Source organism: Heptranchias perlo, chromosome 5 (genome assembly GCF_035084215.1).
Source record: "Heptranchias perlo isolate sHepPer1 chromosome 5, sHepPer1.hap1, whole genome shotgun sequence".
Lineage (NCBI taxonomy): Eukaryota > Metazoa > Chordata > Chondrichthyes > Hexanchiformes > Hexanchidae > Heptranchias > Heptranchias perlo.
The window spans coordinates 25,420,684-25,436,498 of record NC_090329.1 but is presented as its reverse complement, the minus strand read 5'-3'; the positions used below and the strand labels follow the sequence as shown (position 1 = coordinate 25,436,498).

General features: G+C 50.2%; 1 protein-coding gene across 1 annotated transcript in view; it reads left to right on the top strand.

The window, feature by feature from the left end:
- LOC137321659 (frizzled-3) overlaps window positions 1-12,492 on the top strand; it is a 136,085-nt gene extending 123,593 nt beyond the window's left edge. The window contains exon 7 of the mRNA XM_067984157.1: window positions 7,355-12,492. Within this exon, the coding sequence (XP_067840258.1) occupies window positions 7,355-7,529 (175 nt within the window). The 3' untranslated portion in view covers window positions 7,530-12,492. The remainder of the gene's footprint in view (window positions 1-7,354) is intronic.
- Window positions 12,493-15,815: the final 3,323 nt, after the last annotated feature.

Genomic DNA, 15,815 nt, shown 5'->3' with positions numbered 1-15,815 from the left:
TCATCACAGCGACCCCCTTCACGTCATCAGCGACCCCATCACGTCATCCAGCGACCCCATCACGTCATCCAGCGACCCATCACGTCATCAGCTCCCCATCACGTCATCCAGCGACCCCATCACGTCATCAGCGACCCCATCACGTCATCCAGCGACCCCATCACGTCATCCAGCGACCCCATCACGTCATCCAGCGACCCCATCACGTCATCCAGCGACCCCATCACGTCATCCAGCGACCCCATCACGTCATCCAGCGACCCCATCACGTCATCCAGCGACCCCATCACGTCATCCAGCGACCCCATCACGTCATCCAGCGACCCCATCACGTCATCCAGCGACCCCATCACGTCATCCAGCGACCCCATCACGTCATCCAGCGACCCCATCACGTCATCCAGCGACCCCATCACGTCATCCAGCGACCCATCACGTCATCCAGCGACCCCATCACGTCATCCAGCGACCCCATCACGTCATCCAGCGACCCCCATCACGTCATCCAGCGACCCCATCACGTCATCCAGCGACCCCCATCACGTCATCCAGCGACCCCATCACGTCATCCAGCGACCCATCACGTCATCCAGCGACCCCATCACGTCATCCAGCGACCCCATCACCGTCATCCAGCGACCCCATCACGTCATCCAGCGACCCCATCACGTCATCCAGCGACCCCATCACGTCATCCAGCGACCCCATCACGTCATCCAGCGACCCATCACGTCATCCAGCGACCCCATCACCGTCATCCAGCGACCCCATCACGTCATCCAGCGACCCATCACGTCATCCAGCGACCCCATCACCTCATCCAGCGACCCCATCACGTCATCCAGCGACCCCATCACCGTCATCCAGCGACCCCATCACCTCATCCAGCGACCCCATTCACGTCATCCAGCGACCCCATCACGTCATCCAGCGACCCCATCACGTCATCCAGCGACCCCATCACGTCATCCAGCGACCCCATCACGTCATCCAGCGACCCCATCACCTCATCCAGCGACCCCATCACCTCATCCAGCGACCCCATCACCTCATCCAGCGACCCCATCACCTCATCCAGCGACCCCATCACCGTCATCCAGCGACCCCATCACCGTCATCCAGCGACCCCATCACCTCATCCAGCGACCCCATCACCGTCATCCAGCGACCCCATCACTCATCCAGCGACCCCATCACCTCATCCAGCGACCCCATCACCTCATCCAGCGACCCCATCACCTCATCCAGCGACCCCATCACCTCATCCAGCGACCCCATCACCTCATCCAGCGACCCCATCACCTCATCCAGCGACCCCATCACCTCATCCAGCGACCCCATCACCTCATCCAGCGACCCATCACCTCATCCAGCGACCCCATCACCTCATCCAGCGACCCCATCACCTCATCCAGCGACCCCATCACCTCATCCAGCGACCCCATCACCGTCATTCCAGTCGACCCCCATCACCTCATCCAGCGACCCATCACCTCATCCAGCGACCCCATCACCTCATCCAGCGACCCCATCACCTCATCCAGCGACCCCATCACCTCATCCAGCGACCCCATCACCTCATCCAGCGACCCCATCACCTCATCCAGCGACCCCATCACCTCATCCAGCGACCCCATCACCTCATCCAGCGACCCCATCACCTCATCCAGCGACCCATCACCTCATCCAGCGACCCCATCACCTCATCCAGCGACCCCATCACCTCATCCAGCGACCCCATCACCTCATCCAGCGACCCCATCACCTCATCCAGCGACCCCATCACCTCATCCAGCGACCCCATCACCTCATCCAGCGACCCCATCACCTCATCCAGCGACCCATCACCTCATCCAGCGACCCCATCACCTCATCCAGCGACCCCCATCACCTCATCCAGCGACCCCATCACCTCATCCAGCGACCCCATCACCTCATCCAGCGACCCATCACCTCATCCAGCGACCCCATCACGTCATCCAGCGACCCCATCACGTCATCCAGCGACCCCATCACGTCATCCAGCGACCCCATCACGTCATCCAGCGACCCCATCACGTCATCCAGCGACCCCATCACGTCATCCAGCGACCCATCACGTCATCCAGCGACCCCATCACGTCATCCAGCGACCCCCATCACGTCATCCAGCGACCCCATCACGTCATCCAGCGACCCCATCACGTCATCCAGCGACCCCATCACGTCATCCAGCGACCCCATCACGTCATCCAGCGACCCCATCACGTCATCCAGCGACCCATCACGTCATCCAGCGACCCCATCACGTCATCCAGCGACCCCATCACGTCATCCAGCGACCCCATCACGTCATCCAGCGACCCCATCACGTCATCCAGCGACCCCATCACGTCATCCAGCGACCCCATCACGTCATCCAGCGACCCCATCACGTCATCCAGCGACCCCATCACGTCATCCAGCGACCCCATCACGTCATCCAGCGACCCCATCACGTCATCCAGCGACCCCATCACGTCATCCAGCGACCCCATCACCGTCATCCAGCGACCCCATCACCTCATCCAGCGACCCCATCACTCATCCAGCGACCCCATCACCTCATCCAGCGACCCCATCACCTCATCCAGCGACCCCATCACCTCATCCAGCGACCCATCACCTCATCCAGCGACCCCATCACCTCATCCAGCGACCCCATCACCTCATCCAGCGACCCCATCACCTCATCCAGCGACCCCATCACCTCATCCAGCGACCCCATCACCTCATCCAGCGACCCCATCACCTCATCCAGCGACCCCATCACCTCATCCAGCGACCCCATCACCTCATCCAGCGACCCCATCACCTCATCCAGCGACCCCATCACCTCATCCAGCGACCCCATCACCTCATCCAGCGACCCCATCACCTCATCCAGCGACCCCATCACCTCATCCAGCGACCCCATCACCTCATCCAGCGACCCCATCACCTCATCCAGCGACCCCATCACCTCATCCAGCGACCCCATCACCTCATCCAGCGACCCCATCACCTCATCCAGCGACCCCATCACCTCATCCAGCGACCCCATCACCTCATCCAGCGACCCCATCACCTCATCCAGCGACCCCATCACCTCATCCAGCGACCCCATCACCTCATCCAGCGACCCCATCACCTCATCCAGCGACCCCATCACCTCATCCAGCGACCCCATCACCTCATCCAGCGACCCCATCACCTCATCCAGCGACCCCATCACCTCATCCAGCGACCCCATCACCTCATCCAGCGACCCCATCACCTCATCCAGCGACCCCATCACCTCATCCAGCGACCCCATCACCTCATCCAGCGACCCCATCACCTCATCCAGCGACCCCATCACCTCATCCAGCGACCCCATCACCTCATCCAGCGACCCCATCACCTCATCCAGCGACCCCATCACCTCATCCAGCGACCCCATCACCTCATCCAGCGACCCCATCACCTCATCCAGCGACCCCATCACCTCATCCAGCGACCCCATCACCTCATCCAGCGACCCCATCACCTCATCCAGCGACCCATCACCTCATCCAGCGACCCCATCACCTCATCCAGCGACCCCATCACCTCATCCAGCGACCCCATCACCTCATCCAGCGACCCCATCACCTCATCCAGCGACCCCATCACCTCATCCAGCGACCCCATCACCTCATCCAGCGACCCCATCACCTCATCCAGCGACCCCATCACCTCATCCAGCGACCCCATCACCTCATCCAGCGACCCCATCACCTCATCCAGCGACCCCATCACCTCATCCAGCGACCCCATCACCTCATCCAGCGACCCCATCACCTCATCCAGCGACCCCATCACCTCATCCAGCGACCCCATCACCTCATCCAGCGACCCCATCACCTCATCCAGCGACCCCATCACCTCATCCAGCGACCCCATCACCTCATCCAGCGACCCCATCACCTCATCCAGCGACCCCATCACCTCATCCAGCGACCCCATCACCTCATCCAGCGACCCCATCACCTCATCCAGCGACCCCATCACCTCATCCAGCGACCCCATCACCTCATCCAGCGACCCCATCACCTCATCCAGCGACCCCATCACCTCATCCAGCGACCCCATCACCTCATCCAGCGACCCCATCACCTCATCCAGCGACCCCATCACCTCATCCAGCGACCCCATCACCTCATCCAGCGACCCCATCACCTCATCCAGCGACCCCATCACCTCATCCAGCGACCCCATCACCTCATCCAGCGACCCCATCACCTCATCCAGCGACCCCATCACCTCATCCAGCGACCCCATCACCTCATCCAGCGACCCCATCACCTCATCCAGCGACCCCATCACCTCATCCAGCGACCCCATCACCTCATCCAGCGACCCCATCACCTCATCCAGCGACCCCATCACCTCATCCAGCGACCCCATCACCTCATCCAGCGACCCCATCACCTCATCCAGCGACCCCATCACCTCATCCAGCGACCCCATCACCTCATCCAGCGACCCCATCACCTCATCCAGCGACCCCATCACCTCATCCAGCGACCCCATCACCTCATCCAGCGACCCCATCACCTCATCCAGCGACCCCATCACCTCATCCAGCGACCCCATCACCTCATCCAGCGACCCCATCACCTCATCCAGCGACCCCATCACCTCATCCAGCGACCCCATCACCTCATCCAGCGACCCCATCACCTCATCCAGCGACCCCATCACCTCATCCAGCGACCCCATCACCTCATCCAGCGACCCCATCACCTCATCCAGCGACCCCATCACCTCATCCAGCGACCCCATCACCTCATCCAGCGACCCCATCACCTCATCCAGCGACCCCATCACCTCATCCAGCGACCCCATCACCTCATCCAGCGACCCCATCACCTCATCCAGCGACCCCATCACCTCATCCAGCGACCCCATCACCTCATCCAGCGACCCCATCACCTCATCCAGCGACCCCATCACCTCATCCAGCGACCCCATCACCTCATCCAGCGACCCCATCACCTCATCCAGCGACCCCATCACCTCATCCAGCGACCCCATCACCTCATCCAGCGACCCCATCACCTCATCCTGCGACCCCATCACCTCATCCTGCGACCCCATCACCTCATCCTGCGACCCCATCACCTCATCCTGCGACCCCTGACCTCATCACCTCATCCTGCGACCCCTGACCTCATCACCTCATCCTGCGACCCCTGACCTCATCACCTCATCCTGCGACCCCTGACCTCATCACCTCATCCTGCGACCCCTGACCTCATCACCTCATCCTGCGACCCCTGACCTCATCACCTCATCATGCGACCCCTGACCTCATCCAGCGACCCCTGACCTCATCTCCTCATCCAGCTATCCGGAACCCTTGCTGGAAGGCTAAGCATACGGACATTGCGTGAGAGCAGCTCACGATGCCTCGTGGTGGAATAGCCTGCAGCACTCAAGTCGTGGCTTACTCGTGATCAGTGGCCATTTGGGCATGGTGATTGGTGCATGTGGAACTGATTGAATTTTTTGAGGGGGTGACTAGGCGTGTGGATGAGGGTAACGCAGTGGATGTGGTATACATGGATTTCAGTAAGGCCTTTGATAAAGTCCCCCACAGGAGACTGGTCAAGAAGGTACGAGCCCATGGAATCCAGGGTGCCGTGGCACTTTGGATACAAAACTGGCTTAGTGGCAGAAGGCAGAGGGTGATGGTCGAAGGTTGTTTTTGTGACTGGAAGCCTGTGGCCAGTGGGGTACCACAGGGATCGGTGCTGGGTCCCTTGCTGTTTGTGGTCTATATTAATGACTTGGATATGAATGTAAAAGGTATGATCAGTAAGTTCGCTGATGATACAAAAATTGGTAGGGTGGTAAATAGCGAGGAGGACAGCCTCAGTCGGCAGGACGATATAGATGGGTTGGTCAGATGGGCGGAACAGTGGCAAATGGAATTTAACCTGGAAAAGTGCGAGGTGATGCACTTTGGAGGGACTAACAAGGCAAGGGAATACACAATGAATGGGAGGACCCTAGGCAAGACAGAGGGTCAGAGGGATCTTGGTGTGCAAGTTCACAGATCCCTGAAGGCGGCGGAACAGGTAGATAAGGTGGTAAAGAAGGCATATGGGATACTTGCCTTTATTAGCCGAGGCATAGAATATAAGAGCAAGGAGGTTATGATGGAGCTGTATAAAACACTGGTTAGGCCACAGCTGGAGTACTGTGTGCAGTTCTGGTCGCCACACTACAGGAAGGATGTGATCGCTTTGGAGAGGGTGCAGAGGAGATTCACCAGGATGTTACCAGGGCTGGAGCGCTTCAGCTATGAAGAGAGACTGGGAAGATTGGGTTTGTTTTCCTTGGAGCAGAGGAGGCTGAGGGGGGACATGATTGAGGTGTACAAAATTATGAGGGGCACAGATAGGATGGATACTAAGGAGCTTTTTCCCTTCGTTGAGGGTTCTATAACAAGGGGACATAGATTCAAGGTAAAAGGCGGGAGGTTTAGAGGGGATTTGAGAAAGAACTTTTTCACCCAGAGGGTGGTTGGAGTCTGGAACTCACTGCCTGAAAGGGTTGTGGAGGCAGGAACCCTCACAACATTCAAGAAGCATTTGGATGAGCACTTGAAATGCCATAGCATACAAGGCTACGGACCAAATGCTGGAATATGGGATTAGAGTAGACAGGGCTTGATGGCCGCGCGGACACGATGGGCCGAAGGGCCTCTATCCGTGCTGTATAACTCTATGACTCTCTAACTGTCCAGCAGCAGAGAGTGGGTGTGTTTAGGAGAGGAGACCATTGGAGAGAGAGTAAAAGACTACAGAAATTCTATTTTAAAAACATTCATTTAAAAAAATTCCATTTTTGCACCACAGTATCAATGCTGTCTTAAACAAAAAATATTACAAATCATGGGTGAAGAGCCCAGGGCCCAGGAAGCTGCCAAAACAGGAATGGTGGGAGGGAGTTGGATTAGGTTGGAAGGTAATTTATGTGTATAAGTATTGGTATTAAACACCTGTAGATTGTAAAGGGAAGAATGAGGAGGTTAGGAGCTGCAGAGTTTTTGGTGCGGGGAGAGCTTCAGTTAGAGTAGGGAAGTCCACTTTTCAGTGGCACAGTGTGTCCACTGACTTTATTCTTGGTTGTAACCTCCAGTCAGCTGAGTGTCCATCATCAGCACTCAGACAGGAGGCTAGAACTAGCCCACCATCATCAGTGATGCTTTCTCAACTCGATCGGTACGCTGGTCTGAAACTCCCTCACTCCAGCCCCGTGGGGGTCTTGTGCTAACCTGATGGCTATGTGATGGTTAATGGAAATTCAGCTGTTGTTCTTCCGCCAGGTACACACCGTGCAGCTTCAGGGGCCTGGATGAACGGCTGGTGCATGGTAGCCTGCCACGGCTCAATGATCAGTCTCGGCAAAGCAGCATCAGGGACCTGACCAATCCGGCAACCCACATCACCCACGGCACCAGCATGAACCGGGTCATCGAGGAAGACTGCACCAGTGCCTAATCACAGCCTCTACATCCAAGGCAAAGCGAAGGGAGCACACAGCTTTAACAGGGGACAGGTAAAGCCGCAGCCGTTTATAAAGCATTTACAGGAGGGAAGTGGTTTTCTCGCAAAGACTCTGAAAGGTTAGCAAGAGAGAGCAAGTAATAGGTCTCGTTTATTGGAAACTCATCCAGAGCCACTGGTGCTGCCAAGGAGGTTTAAATGGCTGCTGACACAAACATGGCATGAAGTCGTCTTTGGAAAAACAAGTCCAGAAGCATCACAACTGTTGCAGCCTGTGTAAAGGCGAAAGGGAACCTTTGAGCTCAGTGTCTCGTTCCCAACACTCTGCTGTCGGCAACAACTACTCCGTAAAGATGGAAGAGTAGGAAGTTTTGATTCATCTTCAAGGCTGATGATGATCCTTGACATTAAATTCCTCCACTTTTTTTGGCATTACAATGACACCTTTAAATGAACATCTGCATTTCTGGTGAGATTCTGCTGCAGAATGTGACTCTGTGACAAAGCCATCGTACCCGTGTTTACACGCTGGTCTAAGGGTCATTGTTTGGAACTATTTTTTATTAAGTTTATGGCAGAGTTGGCAAGGACATTAATGGCATGTCTGTTAGTTTTCAGGACTCATGTCTCTAAGAGATTAAATTGTGTAATTAGAAACAGGACCCATGGTATGAAAACGATGATCAAATGTGATAAAGTGTAGAAATAAGTTGCATTAACTTGAAATGAGATAGGTTTTGTGAAGGGGCTGATGCATGGTCTTTTTTAGTCATTATTCATGTCAGAACATTGCAATGCTACCTCACAGTGCCCAGTCTGTAGGACCAGTAATGTACCAGCCTGTCACTCTGGTGCCTTTCTCTATTGGTTGAAGTGCATTGCACTTGGTGGGGAGGAGGGGGCGGGGTGGATTAGTGACCTGAAGTGTATATTTAGATTGGGATGGGGGGGTTGATCAGTACACTGAAGTGGGGATTGGTTACCCACCTGAATGGTACATTATACCAGGTACTGGGGGCGCTCGATGGCTACAGTAATCCCTGGTAACTCTTGTGACCAGAGTAAGACCTGCCTCCCCCCGCCCCCCCTCCTCAAAAAAAAAACCTGCCTGGACAAATGGCTTCTACTCCTGCAATCTCCACCTCTACCGGTTAGTGACAACTCTGGGTCCCTTCACCTCTACCGGTTAGTGACAACTCTGGGTCCCTTCACCTCTACCGGTTAGTGACAACTCTGGGTCCCTTCATTTATTGGCTTTGCAACCAAAAAAAATCCCTTGCTGGTCTTTTGTCGGTAACTATCCAAACGGAAATAAACTTGCTATTGCAGTTTGTCTGGAATTAACTGAAACAGGATTTTAAAAAGTGGAAGTTGTTTCTAACTCTCCACTGCTCTATGATTGTCTCTTGCAGACCATTTAACTGAGCCACAGTCCAAATAGGTGCTTTAAAACATCGCCAGTATTTTCACAAAGGTGCTGTGTTAACTGTGTAATTAAATACCAGACCAATTCTGCAACCTGTAATATTCGTTCAGTATTCTACTGATTAAACAGGGCAACGAAGGCCTCTGAGACAGTGTATTAACGCAAAGGAAGTACAAGTACGGCCGGTGTATTCGAGGTTGGTATAGGAACCACCAGTACATAACTTGGCAGAGCTCTTTACAGGTTACCAGTGGCATGTGGGGAAATGGTGGATGAAGTATTGTGTAGCAGTGCACTCCATGGGGCAAGTCTGTTGAGCTGAAGAGTGCATGTCATAAAACAGTGCCACAGAATAATTAGAAGGAAGTTCTATGGAGGAACTGTTGCTACTCACTGAGACGCATGTCGTGCTTCGATTTGTGTTCCTTTCCTCCTTGCAGCAGCTGCAGTGCATGCATGGAATGTCGGTGTTCTGTAAAAAGAACAGTGAGTGGCGACACCCCCTGGGGTGGTATAAGCGAGTCCAATCTGTCCTGAGTTAGCTAATCTCTGCCGGGATACAGTTGACCAGGGTTGCTACTCCAGAGTGCTGTCTGGCGACGCTTGTTGAAAAATGCACGAGTGTTACGAATTCAGATCAGTGGTGTCAGTCGCTCCTGTGATGTCAGCTGTGGCTCAGTGGGTGTCACTCTCGCCTGAGTCAGAAGGTCGTGGGTTCAAGTCCCACTCCAGAGACTTGAGCACAAAATCTAGGCAGACACTCCCAATGCAGTACTGAGGGATGCTGTACTGTCAGCGATGCCGTCTTTCGGATGAGATGTTAAACCAAGGCCCCGTCTGCCCCTTCAAAAGGATGAAAATGTTCCCAAAAGACTACTGGAAGGAGAGCAGGGGAGTTCTCCCTGGTGTCCTGGTCAATATTTATCCTTCAACAAACATCACTAAAACAGGCGATCATTGCTGTTTGTGGGACCTTGCTGTGCTTAAATTGGCTGCCACATTTCCTACAACAGTGACTACATTTCAAAAGTACTTCGTTGGCTGTAAAGTGCTTCGGGACATCCTGAGGTCGTGAAAGGCGCTGTATAAATGCAAGTCTGCCTTTCTTCGCTGGCTGATCGCCTTAATTTTATGGGAGTGACTCACGCTGCCTTATATCTACCTGCATGGTAACCCAGAGGTGTTAGAATATGATCCCTTTGTGACCTTGGCTGGATAGTGGTGTCTCTCGCACGCCTCTCTGAAGGCGAGCAGGTTGACGCTGGATGAGATGAGCTTGGTTCAAGATGTTCAACTACTTCATGCCACAGTACAGTGAACGTACAGAGCGATAGTTATGATCAGATTTACTCAGTTCAATTGGTGTAACTTAAATCTCCACATGATGATACAAAGTAAAGAACACTTCTTATTCAGCTTAAACAAGACATCTCCTAACTGTTCCCTTGCATTCCTAACCTCTTCATTCAGCAAAAGCCGTCATGCTTTCCGTCTAACAAACCAGACTGCCTTCACAGCCTATCTGAAATCCAAATGCCTGTCTCTATCTTTTGAAAAGTATGACTTTATCTGGGTTTAATTAAACATAGAATTTTAACCCAATAATTCAGAGAACGAGAGTTCAAATCCCACCACACCGGTCTGAGAATTTGAAGTCAGTTCAAAATAAAATCTCTCCCCGTCACACATCAGTGACCTCCTTCAATCATGGTCCCATCCCATCTGCTTTTTGTTGAAGTCAACTCGACATTCATCAGCTTCCTACAGATCATGTAACAGGTGCAGTGGCTAAATATCAACATCTTTATTTCCTCCATGGCATTTAGGGCAGTGAAAATATTTTATTCAGTTCTTTGCAGGCGAAGTTTCTTCCTGCCTTTCACAAGTTGAACCAGAATCTACAGCTCAACATTTAGCTCTTCATTTATCATTACTGTCCTCAAAATCTTCACTGAACTCCAAAGAGCTTGTTTTCCTCTTTTATGACCAAATGTTTAACTTGCTAAAGCTGCCCAAATATTTGAACACATCTGGCAATCTTTTCTGACCTCCGTCTAGGAGTGAGAGTACAATAAAGCAATGACTCACTTTGATCATCGCAACCTTATTGACATTTCCATGCTCTCTCTTCCTCTGCACTTTTCTCTTTTCCTGCAAAATTCCATGTCCACTACCTATATACTCTTGTGAATCCCTAGGTAGTCTGTATCTTGAAATCAAGAATCATCGCAATCTCCTGCTCTCCTATTTCCCAGGACCTCAACACTGTGGAACTTCTTGCCTCTACCGGCCGTCGTCCTGCAATCTTTGGACTTTCCAATCCCAAGCTTTGCTTTGTCTAATCATCACTTCCTGAATCTGCTGGTCTTCTATTCTGTCAATCTTAATAGTGGCCTTGGCATTAAAATGAAAGTTTGTTCTGCTGGGATTGGATATGATATAGAAAGATATAAAAGGGAGAGAGTATAACTCATTCCTACCCGCCCCTCCAAAAAAAACTAAATTTAAACTTAATCCTAGCTGGCTTTTAAAGCAAGACTTGTAAACACAAAGGTACTACAGGAGACAGGATTGAATTTCAACATTGAGACACTTATGAAGAATGGCAATGGTCAAAGGAACCAGTGAGGATTGAGAGCATTTTTGTTTCATTATTTTGTTATTTTTATAATTAAAAATATTCTGGACAAGTTTTAATCTCTGCACTTGAATTGATTGTGAAGCACGGAAACAGATGGTTGCATTACTCTGTGATGTCCCCTGCTGCTGGGCTTGGTGACATTGATTACTTGTTGATTTGGGGTGAAGGCAGTAACTGATACTAACTGACTTCTACCCTTTTGTTGCTCAGCAGCTTCTATTGGAAGCCATGAGTGATTGTGCTGAATCTGCTCTGATTATTCTGTGAGGCTGATTCAGCAGCTGTGAGCCACTGCTACACGAGCGAGATTTGCACGTCTAGTTTTTGTCGGAAGTCACAAACCTGACTACTATTACTGCTCGTGCTCAATCTCCCGCGTGTGCAGTTAACACAGTGCTCATCTGGCCAAAAATCTTCCCCGATGTCAAGCCATTGAAATTAAAAGCCACACTGTTGGCCCGATAGCCCACCCGCAAACGGATCACAGAGCGGTGGGCCAGCCTACACACTGCATGCTGCCACTGGGACCATACTGCTGGTGGCTGGAGGCAGCAACTGAAAATTGAGTTCCAGAATTTTGTTGCTCCTTCAAACAGCTGGAGCGTCAGGTTATTGAGCGAGATTGCCTTTACAGCACAGGGTTGCCTCTGATGGTAAAGGGGGCATCAGTTGGGCCTGTGTCCAAAACTAAAATGGCAAAGGAAAAAAAAACTTGTAACTTGCACTCGCCCCATAAAGAAACTCTTTGTTTACATTAGTATTGTGTTCAGATGTTTAGTTTTGTAAAGTGTTTTTTTCAGTTTTAGCACTTTAACTGTGAGTGTATAGATGTTGAAATGTAGCAGTTGTAAATTAGACTTTTTAGAGAGCAGTAGATTTTTAATAAAATATCATGATTTCCAAATGTGTTTGCGTGGGTGCGTTCATTTATCAGTTTCTTTAGTTACAGAGAGTATTGGTGAACGGTTGTTTTTCGGACTGGAGGGAGGTGTGCAGTGGTGTTCCCCATGGGTCGGTGCTGGGACCACTGCTTTTCTTGATGTATATTAATGACTTGGACTTGGGTGTACAGGGCACAATTTCAAAATTTGCAGATGACACAAAACTTGGAAGTGTAGTGAACAGTGAGGAGGATAGTGATAGACTTCAAGAGGACATACGACACTCTGGTGGCATGGACGGACACAAGGCAGATGAAATTCAACGCAGAAAAATGCGAAGTGATACATTTTGGTAGGAAGAACAAGGAGTGGCAATATAAACTAGAGGGCACAACTCTAAAAGGGGTACAGGAACAGAGAGATCTGGGGGTATATGTGCACAAATCTTTGAAGGTGGCAGGACAGTTTGAGAAAGCAGTTAAAAAAGCATATGGGATCCTGGGCTTTATAAATAGAGGCATAGAATACAAAAGTATGAAAGTCATGATGAACCTTTATAAAACACTGGTTCGGCCACAACTGGAGCATTGTGTCCAGTTCTCGGCACCACACTTTAGGAAAGATGTGAAGGCCTTAGAGAGGGTGCAAAAGAGATTTACTAGAATGATTCCAGGATGAGGACTTTAATTACGTGGCTAGACTGGAGAAGCTGGGGTTGTTCTCCTTGGAACAGAGACGATTGCGAGGAGATTTGATAGAGGTATTCAAAATCATGAAGGGTCTAGACAGAGTAGATAGAGAGAAACTGTTCCCATTGGCGGAAGGATTGAGAACCAGAGGACATGGATTTAAGGTGATTGGCAAAAGAACCAAAGATGACATGAGGAAAAACATTTTTACACAGCGAGTGGTTGGGATCTGGAGTGCACTGCCTGAGGGGGTGGTGGCAGATTCAATCTTAGCCTTCAAAAGGGAACTGGATAAGTACTTGAAAGGAAAAAAATATGCAGGGCTACGGGGAAAGGGCGGGAGTGGGACTAGCTGGATTGCTCTTTAGAGCTGGCACTGACACGATGAGCCAAATGGCCTCCTTCCGTGCTGTAACCTTTCTATGATTATAATTTTTAACCTCATCTTACAGTGTTCGATTTTTGTACACCCCAGGTTGGCACTTCAGAACAGTGCATTACAGTTGTCAGTATTTTTTCTTAAAACCAACTGCTTTTATATTCAAAAGTTGCCTTAAATGTTTCAGAACACTTGGTGCCAAATACATTCAAAACTTTTCAGAAATTGGCATACAAGCTGCAAATTAAAATATTTTACTGTATGATCTTTAAATGACTAAAGTAAATTAATTGTGAACATATATATGGTGCACTTAATAGATAAGAGATTTGAGCACATAATCCAAACTGACACTTAAAGGCAGTACTGAGGAATTTCGAATGAGACATTAAACTGAGGCCCTGTCTGCCCTCAGGTGGATGTCAAAGATCCCATGGCACTATTTCGAAGAAGGGCAGGGGAGTTCTCCCTGGTGTCCTGGGCCAATATTTATCCCTCAACCACCACCAAAAAAGATTATCTGGTTATTATCGCATTGCTATTTGTTGGACCTTGCTGTGAATTGTAAATTGACTGCCTCGTTTCCTACATTACAACAATGACTACGCTTCAAAAAGTACTTCATTGGCTGTAAAGCGCTTTGGGACATCCTGAGATCAGGAAAGGCCTATAAAGAAAGACTTGCATTTTTATTGTGCTTTTCATGACCTCTGGACATCCCAAAGCTTTACAGCCAATAAAGTACTTTTGAAGTGTAGTCACTGTTGTAATATAGGATACACGGCAGCTAATTTGTGCACAGCAAGCTCCCACAAACAGCAATGCGATAATGACCAGATAATCTGTGTTAGTGATTTGGTTGAGGGATAAATATTGGCCAGGACACCGGGGAGAACTCCCCTACACTACTTCAAAATAGTGGCCGTGGGATTTTTTACGTCCACCTGAGGGGGCAGATGGGACCTCGGTTTAACTTCTAATCCGAAAGGCAGCACCTCTGACAGTGCAGCACTCCCTCAGTATTGCACTGGGAGTGTCAGCCTAGATTTTGTGCTCAAGTCTCTGGTGTGGGGCTTGAACCCACAACCTCTTGACTCAGAGGCGAGAGATACCCACTGAGCTATGGCTGACACATTATAAATACAAGTTTGTTCGTCGTTCAATATTTCATAAAGCATTGCTTCAGTACTTTATTGGATTGTGACAACACTCAGGAAAAGTACACAAGGGAATGTGTTTAAAGCTACACAAATGTTTTTGTTAAGAGACTGAGGCGAGAGTGCTGTGTACGCGATCTGGCAGAATTTAGGTGCAAAAAGTAGAAATCTGTTCTCCAGCACTGTTGTCACTGACTCACCTTGATTGCTGCCACATAGTCGCTTCAAAAAATTCTATATAAAATATAGTACAAGATTTATTCTTAGCTCTATAGCTAACTGCACCTAATCACTTAATATTGTATGTTTATTGATAAAGTTACAATGGGTGGGTGGGGTGGGGGGCAATCACTGGTTCAGCAGCATCTTGCTTTTTTTTAAAAAGAATGAGGATTTGTTTTTTTAAAACTAAGGATTCTCTTCCCCCTCCCTTGTTCTGACCCCAGCTAGGGTACTGTGTGCAGTTTTGGGCATCGCACCTCAGGAAGGATATATTGGCCTTGGAGGGGGTGCAGCGCAGATTCACCAGAATAATACCAGGCCTTGAAGTCTTAAATTATAAGGACAGGTTGCATAAACTTGGTTTGTATTCTCTTGAGTTTAGAAGATTGAGGGTTGATCTAATTGAAGAGTTTAAAATGATACATGGATTCGATAGGTTAGATACAGAGAAACTATTTCCTCTGGTGGGGGAATCCAGAACAAGGGGACACAATGTTCAAATTAGAGTCGGGCCATTCAGGAGTGAAATCAGGAAGCACTTTTTCACACACAGAGCAGTGGAAATCTGGAACCCTCCCCTAAAGGTTGTTGAGGCTGGAGGTCAATTGAAACTTTCAAGACTGAGATCGATAGATTTTTGTTGGGTAAGGGTATTGAGATACGGAGCAAAGTAGGGAAATGGAGTTGAGGTACAGATCAGGCATAATCTAATAGAATGGCGTAACAGGTTCGAGGGGCTGAATCACCTACTTACATTCCTATGTTTCTATGACCTGGTAACTTCATCAAAAGTTCAACCAGCCTGTTGCGAACGGGCCTTTTTTTTGACAGCAGCCATATTTTAAACTGCTTAAGATGATTTATTTTTGTGCTGAGTATTGACAC